The sequence below is a fragment of the Haplochromis burtoni genome, unplaced genomic scaffold, assembly GCF_018398535.1.
Source record: "Haplochromis burtoni strain Fernald_Lab_line unplaced genomic scaffold, NCSU_Asbu1 Contig_95, whole genome shotgun sequence".
In the NCBI taxonomy this organism is placed as follows: Eukaryota; Metazoa; Chordata; class Actinopteri; order Cichliformes; family Cichlidae; genus Haplochromis; species Haplochromis burtoni.
This window is the reverse complement of record NW_024582456.1, coordinates 557463-577764: the sequence shown is the minus strand read 5'-3', so window position 1 is coordinate 577764 and position 20302 is coordinate 557463. Positions and strand designations below refer to the sequence as shown.

Here is a 20302-nt window from a genome sequence, read left to right as displayed (position 1 = left end):
TGTGAAGCTGCAAATAACAAAGTGCGTTCTGCGTATTATGTACTGTTTTTGGTGTGTTTATGGGAAAAAACATAATCAATTTTTCACTGACGGAGAGTGTAAAACTTTAAAAAAATTAAGACTAAAGCCGGATCTGCACATTCTATTAGTACGTGTGCGAGTTGTGACTTGCAAAGACTCATATCTACGGACGACATAAATAAATGCAATAATTTCCATCAAGAGCAATAAAACAAGACTCGTGACAGGCTGTGGTATTTATGAGCTGAAGCCTGCAACTCAGATTTATTTGCAATGAAGGGGTCGACTTTTTCTCCTCCTCATTTACATCAGCATTTGGCCATGTTAAATCCAGGCCAATGGTGAATTTTTAAAAGGTTGGCATCAATCTTGTGGGAACGATTGCCATATTCAAGGCAGACTTCTTTTACCCTGCAAAGGTTGATTCCACAGCTGAGGAGCTGAGGAAGAAAGGTGCGCGTCTCTCAAAGCACAGAGACGTCCCTCGGAGTGATAAAGTGGAGGCAAACGGTTTAAATGTCTTTTAAGGGATCGCAGTTTGTGGTGTTATATTAGCGCTCGGAGGAGACGCGGAGAGCAGGGAGCTCCGCATTAAGTCTGGCTATTTATCTGTGAACCTAAAAAGTGAATGTGGTACTCGTGGAAATCCCTACTAGGCTCGTGGAATACTGTTCCACAGGCAACCTCCAGGGTTTCTTTTCCCATCTGTTTGAAAAGCTCAAAACTGTCTCAGTCCAAATTGGTGATTTCTAAATACAATTTTAGGTGGATTGGAGAGGGTAACATATGGCAAATCAATTAGACAACTAATTCTTAAAACAAAAAAGGAAAAAAAAAACATGGCAAGTGCATTTGCTAATCAACAGCAGTGTTATGTTGGCCACAGGAGTTTTGACAACAATTAATCCTCATTTCAGGCAAGGAGAGCCATATTGACACATATTCCTAATTTGAATATTCAATTATAGTGTAGTTCCTCATCAAATTAGAGTAGAACTGGGAACGCGGCCTGATAGATTTACACAATTACAACGTGGATCAAGAGTATTATGTTCCCCGTGAAATCTGCCCGAGTTAAAATCAGTTAAAATAAGAAAGCAAACCAAAGCACAAAGGATTATTCGACAACATGAATTACGATTCAGTGGTGTTCGTTTTTTGTTGTTACAAATAGCAAATGCGGAAAAGAGTTGTCTACTTAAAAAAAAAAAAAGGAGGAGAAGAGAAAGTGGAAGAGACAGTGGCGACAGACAGGCAGGTAGGTAAGATGAGAATGAGAGTAATATCACTGACTGAAGAGCCAGAGCTGTGATACAGAGAGCTGGAAGCTCTTGTTTTGACACACATCCAGCCTTTGCCGTGACAACATCTCCACACCTTCCTCTATGTGCCAACAGTGCTGCTTTGTGGGAGCTGCTTTCTCACCCATCATTATCCTCCTTTAAGTTCAGTGTCAGGTGTTGAAAAGAGAATCTCTTAGACTTTGGTGGCAAATCACCGAGTAGTCTCTGCCCATCAGATCTTAGCTGATCATTCGATCATTTCTGGCACCGCTCTGCATCCATTCGCTTGATCTCGGCTAGTTTTTGCAACTTTTTCCAAAACGTAGCAAAGTAATGAGTGAGATTGAGCCGGGAAGGATTGTTCTTCAACACTTCAGACAGGGGATCTGTCATGCGACACGCTGACAGTCACCGTGTCTCTTTCTCTCAAGAGTTGTGTGCAGTGGGAAGTCTTGGTTAACCAGCGTGCAATGAAAGCTGATACAATAATCGTGCGGAGCAGCAACGCGTGGAGTGTCACAGGTAGAAGACTGTGCAATCCTAAATGTATTGATACGCGTGCCATTACTGACACTGATGACTATCGAGCCTTCAGGTGTTAAAGGCAAAAAAAACTCTGAAATGGAAGAAAAAGAGACTTTGCCTTGACATTTTTATCACTGCACAGATTGATTTAAAAAGTGTCCGTGTGTACAGTGGCCCATTATTTTAAGAGAAATGTCAAAAACCTTGATTCTGAGTGAGGCAAAAGAAATTGCAATGTTAGAATAAGGCTAATTTATGCTAGCAGTCACTGCAGAGGTCAGATACCAGCTTCAACAATGACAGTTTTATCAGGAGAACAAATGGCAGCGTTGGTCAGGAGGAGGAAGCAGGGAGATACTTTACTGGCCACATTAAAAGGCTGGCCGGATGGTGCTGTTTTTTCCCCCCTAACATTATAAAGTCAGGGACTTGCTGATACGGTCAGTCTTGACAGAGAACAAGCTGAAGTGGTTGACATCAACCTGCTGCCATGAATGGAATCAGAACACCGTCTCGGGTTGAGACGCTTCAGACAAACCTGATAAAGAGACGTTAAGCACACAGTGTTTAAACGTATTTGCGCAGCAGACGGCTCAGCGGGCCTCCTCCCTATAACTTTTAGTTGCTCAATATGGCACAACAGCCTGAGCCAGTGAGAAACAACCATTTCAGCTTTACTGTTTATCCATAATTTTAACTACTAAACTGCATGAGGAAAATAAATTATTGCATTACAAATCCCCAATGTTCCTTTTTGCAGTTTTACAAGCACCTGCTAGAGTCTTGCATTCCTCTAGAAGCAGAGCTTCTTTAAGGCACCAAGGACTTTTTCTGAACTTGTTAGAGCAGCGTCCTCTGATTTTGCACCTGGGTCATGAAATAAAGTTCAAACTCACTAAATCAGAATACTTTTGTCTCCCTGGGAGAATTCAGAGCCCATATAAAAACTGTGCAACTGCTGTTCACTTTATGTTTTGTGTTACGTTACTTGTTGAGTTCCTTTGTTTGCTTATGTTGTCATTTATATGGTGTCCTCTCTATGACAGATCTCACTAGAAACAGAGATTTTAATCTCAAGGTTCCTAATGCTTAAATGAAAGTTGAATTTAAAAAATCGGATTTGTTTAGGACTTTCCTTCACGCTGAATAGAAAGTAGATCACATTTTAACACCTGTCTGATTAACATCAAACCTGAAATATGATGAAAAACCATTTCTTTTTTTATTATCTGTAGCACTTCACAGTAGTCAATAACAATTTTTATTACATGTATGAATTTAATGCCACCTGGACACAGCAAACAAGCCAGAAGTCCAATGAATAATTTCAGTCTCAGTCTTTTTTTTAGGTTTTGCAACCCCAGTCACACAGGGCGAGGCAAGTTTCCATGGCTGTTTCCTTTATACTGATAATTTTATAAACGAATTATAAAAGAGACTCATTACAATAATCATGAAGGTAAATAATTACTTGAAGCCATAATTCTAGTATAAATGTCCCTATACTGTGCTTAGCAGTAGTAAGAGTGGTTAAAATAGGTGTGATGGCGCTGACTGAACCTCTGAGTCACGCCAAAGAAAAGCCCTCACCAGGCTCATTATTTCACACAGAAACCACTTATAACGAGTATTAGTGCCCACGAAAGAAAAGCTAAAGTGTTTTAAGATTTTTGCAAATTCAATTTCGGACTCTTAAAGCGAAACCGAAACTTCTCAGCTCCTGCGTTTTACAGCTGACAAAAACGATACAAAAGCAATTTAAATATAAGACCTTGGCCTCGATGCAGTAACTGCGCGTGTCCCGTAATGATGCAACGCTCTGCAGTTACTGCAGCTCTGTTGCCGCCGAAAAAACCTGATTTGCGGTTTACGTTTGTATACAACCCTAACGAGCTCTCGCCGCCCGAGGCAACGTAACGTTTGAGAGGGATCACTGCAGCTTTCAAAATTATAAGGGTCATTAAAAATTTATACATTATTGACTGTATTTAAAACATCTTTTCCACTGACTGTAAAGAGCACTTAAATTTAAGAGGTGCTATTCTCCAACGGCCATAAAGTTGTAATAGATAGCCCGAAGGAGGCGTGAAGGAGAGAATTTTCTCTTGCTGAATATGAATAAAGTATAGTGGGGTAACACTGCACAGACAGTTACACTGTGTTACTGTACTTCTTCAGGGAATCGGTGCTTGTTGAGGAGCTGTTTATAAATCACTGTGTCAAACTATTTTATCTGTGACTTAAAAAAAATTACAGAACTATTTATGGCTCTATGTATGGCTGTCTGAAGTACATGTAAGAACTGCTACTGTGTAAATTGCCCACAGTTTCGTCCTTATGCGTCGGTGCATTACGGATGGAAATACTCTCAAAAGAAGAGTCTGACTGTGGAATGAATTTTAATGTTAACACAAAAACAGCGGCCTGTAATCTCAGCAGGCATCAAGAGTAAGGGGGGGGCAGTGGGTGTGTGAGTCGCTTCGAGGTACAATTTATTCCAACCTCTGTGCCTCACCAACTTGAAAGTGGGCTTCAAAAGAACTGAGGATTACCGGCAAGAGAGCTGTGAAGGCGCACGTGGGCCCGAGCACTCGATCTAACTTCATCACATCAAAGATTATTGACCATCGGCTTCCAAAATATGGACCATTCACAAAACTCCACGTGGTCTGAACCTGGGGTTTTGAATCCACAGCCTTCCAGTTTTAATGGTTCTCACCCCACTGCACAGCCACGGTGAACAGAAGCTCTGTTTTGAATACTCCTGCTGGTGGCTTCCACCGCTCTGGCCTGCTGGAGCTTTTACTCAGCCCGGCACAGGATGGCAGAACGTAGCACTTCAAGCTGGCAAAGACGTCAGATCGCTGTGCCAAGCTTCACCCTCCACAGCACCGCCACACCAAAGGAGTCTCGATTGTTTATTTACAATTTGCTGTGGAAATCCCCAGCTCTTCACTGCGATAAATAATTGAGCTGTTTGCTCTGGACACAGTACAAAGGTTTGCTCCGTTCACTCGGAGGCCCGAGGCAGAGGAAGCCGGAGCAGCATGAGCAGAGGCGGGGACACACGAATACCAGTGTGGAGGAGATCTTGGTGCTCTCCCTTCCTCTGCAGCTGTCGCTCCCTCTCCGGGCTACATCTCCTCTTTTTTTTGTCTGCAAACTACAACCCTCTTGTCACCGCAGTCGGAGGAGCGACCTCCCTCTGCCTCCTGGGACACTACACAAATAGCAGGAGTTTAGCCCTCATTGAACTTCTGTTCTTGTTCAGGGGTTCCTGTCTAGTTAGCCCCGTCTATCCAGTTCACCCTCGCTACCTTGTTGTCCAGCAGCAACCTTTACAGCAGATTGCCCGGGAGTGATCAATTGCTCGTGTCTTTGTTGGCGTACAAGAGGCACAGGAGCGTAACAAAAGCTCACAAGCACAGGAAATGAAAAGTAAGGCAAGGAGGAAAAGTTAAAACCCGAGACGCACAGCTGAATATTGTGGCGGGGCGTTACCTTGCTGTGCTGGGTCGGGCGTCGCTTTCAACCCTGCCGGACGTGACTCTAGACGGCTGACGCTGGTGAACATCTCCCAACCGATACCATATTCCCATGTTGTTTAGTTCGCTGTGTACGAAAAAAAGCCACACAACAGCTTGGTTAGCAGTTTTACCTGCAAATGGCAAAATGATTGCGACGAAAAGAAAAGTTACAAAACTTCACGATTTCATTCATTCCGGCTGTCAAATAGCTCACCCTACACAGGTGTAGTTAACAAGATGGGTCTTGGACTTTGCCGTGATCTGGATGTCACATACAGCTGTCTTCGCATCCTCACGAGGGCTCATTTTCACACAGAGCCTCCTCTTCCTCATGGCAGCTTCCTCTGATGAGTCAAGTACATATGAGGATGTCAGAGAGAAATTGTTAGTTGATTATTCAGTTCTGTTTTCTCCACAGTTTGGGGCTAAAGAAAAGGGGAAAAAAAACCTGTCGACAGTTTGAGCCTCTAGGAAAAAATATATATTCACAAATCCCATTTATGCTTTGCTATTTAGTCATTACCATCCTCCGAATAAAAGATGAGCTAATATCAGTTTGTGGGTGACTTGCTGTGCTCAAAGGGGAAATGAGTGGACACTGGAAAGCCACAAAATTCACATGTGTTATTATCATTTTTATCGCTTTAGTAGGTAAAATGACAGAACTAAGTGAATCCTCCATCAGCTTTAGAGCACAACGGGGATTTAAACTCAATATTCTAGATAGAAACTCATACATAATGTCACATGTATACATTAAACATGGATTCACATAAAGTAATAAAACATTAAATTACAACATAGCCAAACAAAACATAATCTCTTTTCTTCATTCTGGCAAAAAGAAAAAAGAAAAAAAAACACATTGCCATGCTTTCCCTATATTGCATCTGTGCCTTGCTCATTTATTTCCCCAGCAACACTAGAAAGTGCAGTGTAAATGCAATGATAATAAAAATAATAAACAAGCTGTCCTCACTCCCCACACCAAAATATTATTACATTTCCACGGCGTGGATAGTGAGGGGGAAATACGTAGCACTCAAAAAGCACTAAAGCATTGGGGAATGCATTTCATTAATATTAGATAACCCCCATCCACTCGTCCTCTCCCCAAATAAATACATAAATAAGGCCCTCATAAAGAAAAGCACAGCTCCAGCTGAGATAAACAATGACTCATGATTCTCTTCTCTTGTACCTCCAGGGCAAAATGTTTATTTTATTCCCACAGCCTGCCATAAATTAAGCTAACCTGCACCCATAAAACATTCACTATCTCAAGCAAAGCTGCCCCTGAGGACCTCGGCATAAGCTGGTCGGAGAGTGGTGAGGGAAAAAAACAAGCAAGAGGAAGGGAGCGAGCCTGTGGTCGGTATTGACTGTTTACCTACTTGTGTCCATTGTTTCTTGCATTGGTGTGAACGACTCTGGCAGGGCGTCTTTAATATCAGTCAGCTTCATGTCCACGACAACATCGGGCCCCTGCACGAACGACAGCGCGGAGGCAGCAACTTTTAAAAATAATATATGCAAATGCAACTTTGGAAAGGACAGAGAGCAAGAATGAGAAAAAGGTTAGTCATTTTTTTGGGTACTCAGGGAGGAAAATGTAGAGATAATAGACTCAATGATTTACTAAAAGCTCAAGAAGTCTCTAAAGAGAATGGTTGACAAAATAGCTCACGTAATTACTCTCTAATAGCTTTTTCTGGAGTGAGAGAATGCATGTGTGAACTTGTAATCATTCTCAACCTTTTGGCGAGAAGCTATGGGGTGATGGGAGACAGAGCAGGCAGTCTGATCAACAGAATGGGACTAGTTAAAAATAATCACGGACTGTGTAGCTGACATTTTCAAGCATGACTCTTCCCTGTCTCCCATTACATTTTCATTTTTTGCCATAATAAATTGCAATAATACACAGCGGCAGTAGAGAGTGGGGCGAGCCAGGCGTGACTTGATGCGTCCGAAAAGCCTGGATTCCACTGCCACTGTTGCCCGACAGTCATTACCATTAGAGACATTTTTTATTCATAGTTTTTACACTGACGTAAGGAGGAATATGGATGAATGTTATTACTATGCATGAAACCTTTTTTTTTAGTGTTTCCCCCCCTTTCTTTTTCCGGGGAGAATTTTTCCTTCGCAACCTGACAAAGGGGGCTATCTACCTTCAACCTAGAGTATGATAAATCACAAACTATTTACTTCTCCCCACATAATACAGGGGCTAATTCTACAGAATCTGTTTTTGTCATAGACAATTACAGTGGGAGCTCCAATGACTGGCAGACAAAATAGCCTTTGTTGATGGCTCTGTCATGTTTTATTTGCGTCAAAGTCTTCAAAACAATGTGGACACGCATTTTAAGATAATATACAGGAACTAGGGGAAGGCCATTTGTATGCTATATACTAAACCGAGGGCCAGATTGAGCTCCGGCACGAGGCAGCCGCTGCCAGGTTGCCTGACTTTAAGGGGGATGCCGAAAAAGAATCGGACTCGATTAAGTCCTAAAATTGAGCTGATGCAAAGTAATAACAAAAATGCAGGTTTTGTTTACTGCCTGCACCGTCCACCTGCAACCCACGGAAACTTAATTAATAGACGACCAATAGTAAGCTGTATGCGCTGAGGTTAGACAGGTTGATTATCCTGGCAATGTAAGCAGGTGTATTTATGGCCACAGAGCAGCTGACAGCCAAGCAGAAACACATCAGCTGTAGGCTGCAGGCAGGAGAGGAGTCAAAAAAATGCCCCAACAGCATTATGAGAAATACAATGCAAAGATCATTTCAGCCACAGAGGAGTCGTGGCTACTCAAATCAGGAGCTCTCTCTCTGTAAATATATATCCTACAGCATTTTCTCTTGCATAAATAGGAGGCATTTTCTGATTCAAATATTATATGTACATAAGCTTTGGTAACCATGGCTGCTGCTGATCAGATAAATTGGAATAGTTAAAATGCAGCTCATTGCTATTTCATGAATAAACATAAATAATATCTTCGAGGGCCACCAACATGAAAAATACCTCTTCCAGGTATTATCCATCCAGAATATGCATGCATATCCATTTTATCGAAAACTTTAAAACTGCACTACCAGTCCTGGCTTTTTTAAAGCGGGACAAACACAAGGCCTATTAAGATATTCTGGCAGCAAAAAGTGAGCTAATGACCATTGGCATACAACAATCAAAAAAGAAGGTGCAGCAGATGAGGAGGTAGTGCAGAGCGCATAGGAAAAGGGAGAAGTTTACATTCACGCTTACAGTTTTCCTGGTGAAACAGAGGTAGCGAGTGACCTTGGATTTGAATAAGCTGTCCTTCCTCAGGTCGGCGTCAGAGCCATCTGTTGTTTGTGCAACCTACGTGGAAAAAATAGGGGAAAAAAAACAAGGAGAGAGAAAACATGCAGGAGGTGGGATAAAGTTAATGTATGTATGCCATGAGCGTGCTGCTTTTGCCTCTTCCTTTGCATACTAGCCTTAATTAACGCTTGCCTACACTACTGCTCCATCTCATTAGTGCTCTGCGTGGGTAAAGAAGTCTTAGCCTCCAAAAAGGTGGCTAAAAATATCATCTCTTGGGACTGGGCTGATTAAAGATGCCCTGACAAGGATCTGCTCTAATAAGGGAGGCAAATTTCAACGTGGGAAAGCAGGGAATATATTTATGGTAAATGTGGAATGTATCTTTTAAAAAAAATAAACCTTCTGTAATGTATCCAGAGTGAAGACGTGGGTAAACTGAGACTGAGACACTGCGCACACAGCACGAGTAGTTTTACTTTATTTAAGGAGACAGCTTTTTCTAAGAATAAATTACAAAGAATTTAAAGTCTGATTTCAAAGACCCGAGCCGCTTGCCCTTGTACAACAGGCTCATTCATAGTTGTAAACAAGCAGTAGAGTCAGTAAAAAAAAGAGAGATTGCATCAAATTGACAGCATGTGGGTACCACAAGTCAACCTCAAGGTCCTATACTGCATTGCTATGTAAATTTAGGTATGCAGGGCAGAGTGATAAAGCAAAATATAACCTGCAGACTGCATCGCAGAGACTCTTCCATCGTTCGAGCAAACATGCTTGGCTGAAGCGTCATGTTCCATTGGCTATCATGTGAGAATAACCTAAATAACTGCCAGAGTTATTTTCTAAAGGGATCCTTTACAAAGAAGAGTCAATCTAATGAGGTTCATTCAAATGAAGAAGTCATAGATCTCTGCACCCACCCACACACATTACCCCCTTGACAATAATGATGAATGACCCCGGTGACTGGTTGAGGGGGGGGGGGGGGACATGGTATGGGGAGATTCATGCAAAACCACCACTGACTAGATGGGATGAGAGCAGAGGCTAGAGTGGGGAACAGAGACAGATAGTAGGATGAGAAGAGAGAAAGAGGAGAAGATGAGCAGAGAGAGGGATTGCAGGGCCTCTCCACAGCAGTTCCATGAAAGGTCCCAGAAGGAGCCAATACATCACCAGCCTCCCTTACTTCCTTACAAGACAACCCGTCTTGGCCACCTTTTTCCAGGTCAGTAGCCAGCGCATCCTGTCAGCGTAAACAAAGGGCTCGCTTTGTGAAACCCAAAGTCAAGTTGAGGAGTAACGAGGGCACGGTCCTCTGAGGAGGCACCTCAGGCATCATCCTGCCACAGCCGCCGGCAGCAAGAACGCGACGCAGCTTGAATTTGAAACGCCAACCGCTGAGCCACGGCAGCAAAAGCATGTGTAAACTTGTAGTGGATCTTGTCTAATACATACACGAGTGCCACTGTATGGCTCCGTCATTACACAGACTTCAATGAGAAGAATGTCACCTGTCTGATAAGAGATATCACACCTCTGATATTGAAATATGGTCGTGTCATTTGATTTAAAATGCAATGTCAGATTCAACTACTGCTTCTTAAAAGCTTATGCTCGCAGTGATCTGAAAGCCCACCGATGAAACAAGTCTTTAGGGGGTATTGAATATTCCTATGAAGCATCTCTGGAGACAGACATAAGCAGCAAGATGCCATGAAGCACTGAGAGACACAGCTGTGAATACAGATATAAAGGCATAAAATCAAAACTCTCTGGAGAGTAAAACCAGGTGAAGAGAAAATATACGAGGCACAGGGAAACAAAGAAAAACACAGAAGCTGAGAAGTATTTCAGATCTTATTTTAAAATAAATCAGCTTCTGACAATATATTAAAAAAACACACACACTGTGGCTATTTACAGGTTTTTAACTCTATTTGGGGGGTCTGTAAAATAGCGTAAAAGCGCACACATTTTAATGATTAAAAATAACCATTAAGTTCCTGTTGCTTTGAGGCCCACCTTATTAACAGACCCGTGACAGCTGGACAGACTAAATGAGGAGTAGATCAAGTACTTAAAATATGTGTGTGAGTATGCACAGTACTCTCATACAACACCGAAATGACTTCCATCATTACAATTTATTCCTCTGATAAAGCCTTTATAAGCTATGTTTGCTGTTCTGTTTGTCTGCCTGTCATTAGGACCATGGAAAAAACTACCAAGAAAACCTGAGAAGTGGAGCACATGGGTACACATGGGTGCCCTTTACATTTGGGCCATTTTAAAGAAAAATCACTTTCTTCAAAACGGCTGAAAACAGCATTTGCCTTGGTAGAGTTTTTGCCCCTTAAATCCCCTTGTGTGTGTGTGTGTGTGTGTGTGTGTGTATAATATAATAATATATATCAGGGTAGGCTAATGAAAATCCAGCTGAGTGACATGAAAACATAATGACCCACACCCAGTCCTTGTTTATTGGTTTGCATTTACAATTTAACACTTATCCTTATTGTCCTTCAGTATTCCAGTTCTGACATTGCCCCTGTGAGCATACGCCACAGACAGATAGATTTAGTTGTATCTACATGGTAGTTATAGTGGCTGTCCTGCTGGCAGCTTGAGCTTGAACACAACAACAAATTTCCTCTTTGGGGACACTAAAGCATAAAGCAAAGTAAAACTACAGTGACATGATCCATTTGTTTCTTAAGTCCCATTTTGAAGCTTTGAGATACAACTTTCAGGTGCAATGCAACAAACTGGAAGTTGTGAAGGGGGCGGGTCCGACTATGAAGCCACCCATTGGCTAATGGCTTGTCAGTAACAAGTTGTTAGCCAATGATGGTTCAATGGGTGAACCCCAGATAATCCTCTCTGAAACAGTATGACCAAGATTTAAAAAACAGACATATTTTGTATAGACATATTCCAATACACAGTCCAATATTTCAGTTGGAAGTAGGACTGCCACAAACGATTATTTTGATAGTCGACAAGTCACAGATTATTTTCAGATCATGCATCCATTGGACATAAAACGTACAGCTTATTGCACCAGCAGCATCTGCTTTTATATAACTATCATTAGCTTACAGCTTTAAGTGTTTAAGGTATGTGCTAACTAAAAAGAAAGACAAGATGATAGTTTATTAAATTTTAATGAAATTTGCAGATTGTTTCGGTGGAGTTTAATAAACTCAGCCGTTGCTCCTTGCTATCTAAAATATAACAGGACACCGGAGTATATTCTCGAGTATCTCACACTTCTGATAATCAGTTGTCTGCTTGATGTTTATTCCGCTGTGTAAAAACTATAACTTTAATCTCAGCCAAACCGATTTACTCAGAAACAAATAAAATACTAAAAAAAAAGCCAAACAATAACATTTTTAAGTTATCTAAGTGACTTATATATCATGTTTAACCTGAGTAGCAAAAGTCGGCGTTGGGTTTGAAAACGATTTGCCGGGAGTCCGGTGTTCTCACCGGCTCTAATGAGCCTTGAACCCCGGCTAACTATCAAACTGGTGGGTAACAGACGTGTCCGAAAACGTCGGAGCGCTTTTGAAAATATGTGGTTGTCTTGATAAACCAAGCAGATATTTGAAGTTTACACAGCTACATTCTTGCCTGAAAATATGTTAAATGTTTATTTTGTGACCCAGAAAGAATAATAAGAGTAATATTAAAACTAACTAGCTGCCGCCATTGCTGGCAGCTGAGCAGGGCCGCGCGGTTCCTGAATTTGGACACAGCTACGATACCGGACACTGCTTCTTCTTCTTCTTCTTCGGGGTTTAATGGCAGCTGGCATCCTTGTACATGCAGTGCTGCCATCTTCTGTTTCAGTCCATTATTACACTCTTAAATCCTACTTATTCCTGCATCTTTTGGGATCTTACAAAGCTTCAAACGACGCGTCGACTATTAAATTAGTCGTCGACGATTTTAATAGTCGACGTAATCGTGATTAGTCGACTAATCGTGGCAGCCCTAGTTGGAAGCAATGTCCATCATTACTATCTATGTCATACACCCAATAATTTGCTAATGCAAAGGATTTTCCTATTATTCAAGGAATAATAGGAAAACAGTTAACACTGGCGCCTCACAGCAACAAGGTCCTGAGTGTGACTCCACTATCTGGCTGGGGCCTTTCAGTGTGGAGTGTGGAGTACTCTCTGGGTACTCCAGCTTCCTCCCACAATCCAAAGACATGCAGTTAGTGGGGTTAGGTTAATTGATTATTCTAAAATTGCCCATAGGTGTGAATGTGAGTGTGAATGGTTGTCTGTCTCTAAGTGTTAGCCCTGCAATAGACTCGCCTTGTGACAGCTGGGATAGGCTCCAGCCCCCCATCACCTTGATAAGGATAAGAGGATGGATAAGACGTATTCACTCTTTCTTACAATGCCTAAATGTTTTGTTCATGGTTGAAATAATTTACAGAGGGAGGAGAAGCATTAAAAAGTACATAATAATGATGTGGGGCAGCTGCATAGTGTTTGCCTGAGGCTGTGTTCAACTAGCCACTAGGTGGCCATTATGCAAATGTGTATGGATGTAGACAAGCCATGCAAGAAACCCTGTTTTCCTAACAAGACATTTTGGACAGAGAATAACTTTCTGGATGACCTTTGAACTTTGCAGGCGTTTGACAAACACAAAAATAGTTTATGACAGAAAAAGAGGTGAAACCCAAAAAGCATAATATGTGTACTTTAAAGAACTAAAGTCACTTTGAAATCTACTTGACTTTCTTGTTGAGATTCAGCGTGTGTGTTAAAGTAGGTGCTAAAGCATGCGAGCAATTAGTTTAGCTGAAAGCAGAGCGGAAGAAGCTAGCTGCCATAGCTCCTTTGCAACCCATGAACAGAGCATGAGTGAGCAAGAGTCTACTCAGTGCGTTTGATGTTAGGTGGCTGCTGGTGCTTTAGCAAAGCTCCTGATCCCAGTGGAACAGTGTTTGATCTGGGCCTGCGCTCTCTCGTGTTGGAACAACCTGCTCAAGTTCAGAGATGTGAGCGTACGGTATCAGAGAGCAAAAGAGTTAATCAGCTCTTTGATCTGCTTTATAAAGTATATGGAAAGCATGGTGAAGAGTCCGTATTAAGGAGGTATTTGAAAAGATTTCTTATATGAAAGGAGAAAAAAAATCAATACAGCTAATATCCTGAGACTTTCCCTCCTCAGTGGTGCATTAGTACACTGATACCAACTGCAGATATTTTTGTTTGTATTTCAAGTCTGCAGATGAAAGACCACATAGTGATGTTCGAAAAGATATTCTTGAAGATGGGACAAACGCATTTGAAATAGATCCTATGAGCCTGAAAGACCTTGAATCTTATCTTGGAGGATGACTTGCACTTAACTTTTTATTCTTTATGCTCTAATCTTGAATCATAACTTTTTTAAATTGACTTAAAAATTTGACAATAAAACCCTCTTAAAGGTTGTACTGCAGTCCTTCTTTTCTACAAACGAGTATCTTACTCTATCAGAAGTTACCATCTCAAATAGAGGAAGTCATCAGATTTATTAGGCAGCCAAAGTTTGTGGGTGATCCACTAACAACACACTAACGCTTAAAACCAACCACAGCCAGTTTAGTGACCAACGCAGGTCACAAAGCGCAGCTATGAGGTAGTTTAAAATAATCTACTAGCAACATCCCTGCAGCTAAGCACTGATAACTTGACACAACTAGGAGTCGACAGCCAACCTCTGGCACATTGGGAAGGCTGTACATAGGCACAATACTTTACATAAACTACATCCTAATAACAGCATGCTAACAAGCTTACAACAGTGCATTTAAGATTAACAATATCAAATTTCTCATATTTAGCAACTGCCATGTTGCTAAACACCATCTTAGTTCATTCTGGCAGCTGACCATTTCAACGCAAAGTGCAGCTGAGGCTGATTGGAGCATACACATTGTGATTAAGATTTATTTATTATGATACCCTTGCAACAGATCAATAGCATTAAGCTATGGCTCCAAGTGTAGCGATTCACACATTTGCTTGGTAAGCGAAAGGCATCTGGTATAAAAGCCTGCCAAATCCAACATGCAGAATTACACACTATGGTGACCCTTTGTGACAAGGGAGCAGCCCAAAGTAGCTCAGATGCTAACATTACCATTTGAAACTAAAGTAGTAACCTACTAAGTTTGGTCAATTAGTTCTACTAGCATGTTTTCATGCAGTAACAGTATTTCCTGCAAAAACAGAGTGAAATCAGATTTATATTTATTTTAAAAATTCGTTTTTAATTTTGCACTTCTCGTCTACCACCCTCTGGAACATACACAGTGTTTGCGCACACAGCGTAAGGTGCAGTGGACTGGTAGAGAATGAAATCTGATTTCCCTGTGTTTGTTACTGTGTTGCGTGTACGCAGTTTCCGTGCCGATGGCTCCTTTCTGATGCCAACCCACCGTCATCTGCTCGATAGGAACAAGCTGAGTGTGTTGGGTGGAGCAGGAAGAGATAAAAACAGGGGGAAGAGGGAGGCTTTGGGGGCCTAATGAAAACAAAAGAAGCTTGAATAGGAAGAAGGGAAGAGGAAGAGAGATCTGCCCTTGAGCTTGTTTCGTGCTTTGATAAACTTGCGCACTGTCTTCTCTTTTTTTACCCTTTAAACTAAGTTACAAAAAAAAATCTAATTAAGCAGCCTACCCTGCACTACTTCACATTTCTGTTAATGGTGAAGATGCTGTGAGACTTGAACATAAAGAAAACATGAGGACCAAGTTAAATTATATGGGGATAAACCTAACATCATTAAACCTTTGCCTCTGGTGTGTCTACAACACTGGTGGCAACCAACGATGGCAATCCGTCTAATCATCAAAGTAAACTTTATGAATAAGTCATCTAGCAGATCTTACAAAAACACCTTGAAAGGGTGCCAACAGCCTGGGTGTGCATTATGCTACACAATCATTTTCAACTGTTACATGTGCAACTCAGTACAGAAAGCAAAATAAATCTTATTAGATCTCCAATTATGACAACAATCACTGATTAACAATTTGGATTCTGGTCCTATCACAAAAACACTTTAAAATGTTAAATGCATCATCAGGACAAAAAAGTGCTTTTTTACTGAACCTGTGATTTTTAAAAGAAATGAAATAAAGTGCAGACTTGCTCTCAGCCTGTTTTAGCAAACACACATGCAGGTGCCTATAGTTCAAAAAAATTACAAATGGGATATTTTGACCTTGGAGTCGATGTAATGAAATATGAAATATGAGTCACCTTGCTCTCGAGTTATTATGTTCACAAATTTAGGTGTCCACTTCACCTGGCCACCCACCCACCTACCCAGCATGATAATGACGATACCCCATCAGCCTTTCATGGGGTAAAAATCATCAGAACCTTAACGGGTGTGGTACAAAAAATAGTTACAGTTACTGTAAGTAATTATACCCATCATAATAACTATATGGGGTTACCACTGACAAAAGTGGCTAGGTGTCACCTCTGCTAATTTGACTCAGAACTGGATCTATCTACTGTATTTTCATCGTTGGCGCCTTTTGGATAATTTTAATTAACTGGTTTTGTGTATGTTAATTATATGAACAACCATAAAAATAGTCCATTTTTGGTGAATGACTTCTTTACTTGGAACTAATTAGTGAATATCTGGACATCTGAAAACTATGGAACCAGGCTTGCCAGCATAAGGTGATAACAATCCACCCTTTCATCCATGTATGGTTTACATCATGGTGGCAGGCAAAATGCTAACACTGAACCTTCAGAATGCAATTGGTGATTTCATGGTGTACGTCAGTCTTTTATATATAAAACCTATACTCGGGATGTTTGTACTCACAACATAGTAGCCATCAGGGGCCTTGCTGGGTGAAGACACTACTCCAACTGCAGTGATGGGGTCTATGGGAAACTTGCTGCTGACTTCAGACATGTCGAAGCTCTGTTAGAAAAGCAGAAGACTACCATTACAATTGGTACAATTGGTATCAACGGTTCTTTCTGCAGAGGTGAAACACACACATACACACACACATATATATGTGTGTGTGTGTGTGTGTGTGTGTGTGTGTGTGTGTGTGTGTGTGCACGCGCGCGTGTGTGTTTCACCTCTGGCAGTCATTACACAGAGGATGCACACAGACTTTCTTGGCTAAAATGGCCACAATATTGACTTCTTGATGAGGCTTATTAGGATCTAGAAGAAAAAGTGTCCGCCTAATCCAGGATCAAATGACAAGTGAGACCAGTGACAAAACAGCATTTGGAGACTACCCAATGACTTCACCAAATCACAAATTAGGGGGAGTGATCACATATTTTCAAGGAAGTCCCAATCAATTGCTATCTATTCCTGTCTAAGGGAATTTTTTTCTAATGGGTATGCAAGCCTCTTACAGGGTAAGTGGCTTTACAAAAGGTTCCCTTGCGCAATTTTATTAGATTAGGTTTAAAACATTCTTGTACTAACTGACAAAGTTGCTGCATTCAATCTTGATATTTAGAAAATCTATTGCAATTAAGCTGATCAAATTAGGGGTTTTACTCCAGAAAACAGCTGTCTCTTTAACAAATGCTAGATAGCTGTACTTATTCAAATGAAACAGGATAGCAAATTAGCTAATAGATTGAAGAATCTCTTTGCAACATTCATTTGTTTAAAATGAGCTTTGTTTTTCCAGCACAAAAACAAGGCCTGGAGAACTTATCCAGGCAGATTAACTAAAAAAAGAGAAACCATTGCAAGCATATTGCATTTCCAAAGACAAAAATCACCATGAAATCCAAGATAGTATACAGTCTTAAATAGTACTGAAGAGCCAGTTTGCGGTTGTAAGTTATATGGAGAATTATAATATTATAATATTATTATAATAATCTTACAAATTATTTAAACATGTACCTACCTGGGAACATTTTGCATATTGCTAACCTGTCAGGTCACAGGTGACAAACTTCAATAATTCTTATGTTAAGAACCATATCTATGCTCATAAAATTAAGACGCTAATGCTGTTTATGCTGTATCTGACAGTCATATTTACAAGCTAAGAGCAGTTCTTTGGCTAAAAAAAACCAACTTTCTGTTTAGCTAGCATACTTACTGGTTTTTCTGGGGTTTAAATAGTTTTAGCTTTATCCTGTATCCATCTGGAAAGTGCTTATTTACAAGTGCCCAGTTACAACTGCTTTACCGAGAGGGATGTGACGCAAACACAGCTCTAGTTAACGTCCAACATGCATCTTGTGTTATAAAACGCTAACGCCCGTCATATAGCAGTCTTACAAATTACCTGGAGACTTGAAACCCACCACAAACTCAACGGTGAGCTGACACAGAAGCTAAACCCAGAGTCCTTTGTGTTTTTACCTGCTAAAACGTCTCCCCCCGTTATCACTACCACTTTGTGAACGTTGGCCTTTACATGCCAACATGTAGCAAGGAAATACTTCCTGGTGTTCAAGGGAAGAAATTATTAACTACAGTCCAATATTTGGTCTTCCAAGAATATTTTTTTTTCCTGTGATTCATTGTTTTATTAATAAATAAATAAATTAAACGATAAAAAAACCAAAATGGGACATTTTATTCAGCAAATGGCTTAGATATCAGTTGCTTAAAACAAACAAAACAAAACAAAAAAAAACTTAAATTAAGAACAAAGCATGCAAAGAATTTCAAGGCCTGCAATGCCAGGGTGTATTTTTTAGCAATAACCTACGTGATCCAATTTAGCTGTTGTAACTAAATTAGGTTGTGCTTCACTAAATGGCTATCATTACATGGCTATATCTACAGGTCACGCCTCCTGGCAGTTGGTTGTCTCTCTAATAGTCACATGTCGTTTCTGTAATCAGATGAAAGTAAGACCAAGCCCAGTGTATTGACTTAGCTGTAACATTAGGATGTTCATGTCTCTCTGAGTGCAAAACTTGAAAGCCTCTTTGTAGACTGTCCAAAACACCAGCAGGCGGCAGATGCTTTCCCATCATCGAGTTTATTATTTCTGCCCCCACCATACCAATCAAATAAATTATTTCATTCTGCGACTATTATCCTAATGTACTGTATTCAAATCAAAGACTTGTTGCTCTGCTCTATGACATGGTGCCATATGCTGGCCGAATGTCACACGCAGTGAGATGTATTTATTGGCGATCGGTTTTCCTTCTGAAATTTATGAAGAGGGGGTGACTTTCAGAGGAAAGTGACACCCCATGTAACAAAAAAACATTTTAACACTTCCATTCATATGGTTGATTTTACCAAGGATGCAGACAAAAATATTACCGCTTGCCTTTATAACCCTTTTTAAAAAAAAATCTTTTCTGATGTTGATTGTCTCACTATTTAATGAACATAAAAGACCTAGAGAAAATAAAATGTTTGCCTTTTACATTTTGTTTCAAATCTTACTGTCGATGCAGTGCGATGACAATTCGAATAATTCGCATAACATCTTTCATGATCCTCCAAATATATCTGATTATCAGATTTTACTCCTTTAAGTCATTATTTGAGTTTGTAATGGGGAGAATAGTTTGTCTTGCATAGCCTGTGGCTGACAGAATAAAACAAGTGTAAAGATCCTGGCATGTTGCAAACAGTGTTCTTCACGTCATACAACACAGCACTGATAGCTGTGGCTAACTGTATGTCAGTTGGAGCTGCAATTAATTCCGGTGAGGAAGTTTACACAGTGGAAGAAGATTTTCCTACTTAGTAAGCCCCTGTAACACCCCGTATCATCACCACCACCAACCTCACACGCACCAGCACATGCTATCATATCAAGGTGTTGACAACCTACTGAAACGCGCTCGTTTTGGGCAGAGATTTGCAGTGGTGCTGAAGTTGATAAAATAAAATCTCAGGTGTTGGTAGGGAGAAAAGAGTAGACAGAGGGGGAAAAAACCCCAAAACAACAACACATGCTCCAGCTGCGAAGAGGTGCACCTGCTAAAGTAATGCTCTAATTATGGAATAGGTGATGAAACACTCATTGAGAGTCTGGAGATAGCAGCAACACATGCTAACTGTGAAAACCATCAGCTTTTACAGTGTTTTAATGTGTGGCACATTGCATGCTGAGGGTTGTGGGGTAAGATGAATGATGGCTGTGGCAGATTTCTGTGGGGGAGCAGCCAGTGTAGGACGCATAGCATTACAGCTGGCATTTTGAAAAGGTTCATTAAAACTGTGATTTCTCTGTTCACGCTTTGTTTCATGTATACTTTATGACACATCTCGCTTTAAAGTTGACCCCATAAATACTGGATCATCTTATCATGAGCAAAATATCACGCACACACACACACACACACACACATTCTAGTAACAATCTTGTAGTCGTGAGTGGTAATCAGTGGATGAAAGAAGAGCCCCTGGACTAAAATTATACCTTGGTGAATAACTTTGCACCTGAATGATTAAAGGAAAAAAAAAATCAGCAAAGGTTTTCTTTTCCACGTGTAAAGGTCATTCACTGTGTTCAGTAATTTGCTGACACTAGACTAGGGAACAGAGATGGAGATTTCTGTGTTGCCACCCCGAGAGTAATAATATCCTATCTCAACTTGGGAAATCTACTGCGC

At 40.7% G+C, this 20302-nt stretch overlaps 1 protein-coding gene across 3 annotated transcripts in view; it reads right to left on the bottom strand.

The window, feature by feature from the left end:
• The window catches only part of mvb12bb (multivesicular body subunit 12Bb), a 35020-nt gene extending 16888 nt beyond the window's left edge, over positions 1–18132 (bottom strand). For 2 of the 3 annotated variants that reach the window (XM_042222786.1, XM_042222784.1), the window contains exons 1-6: positions 17812–18121; positions 16548–16649; positions 8637–8732; positions 6751–6841; positions 5571–5700; positions 5331–5441 (exon numbers count right to left, since the gene is read on the bottom strand). In XM_042222786.1, the coding sequence (XP_042078720.1) occupies positions 5331–5441; positions 5571–5700; positions 6751–6841; positions 8637–8732; positions 16548–16640 (521 nt within the window). In that variant the 5' untranslated portion in view covers positions 16641–16649; positions 17812–18121. Of the gene's footprint in view, positions 1–5330; positions 5442–5570; positions 5701–6750; positions 6842–8636; positions 8733–16547; positions 16650–17811 lie in introns of all 3 variants that reach the window. The other variant, XM_042222785.1, reaches the window with a different exon arrangement.
• Between the last annotated feature and the right edge of the window lie 2170 nt (positions 18133–20302).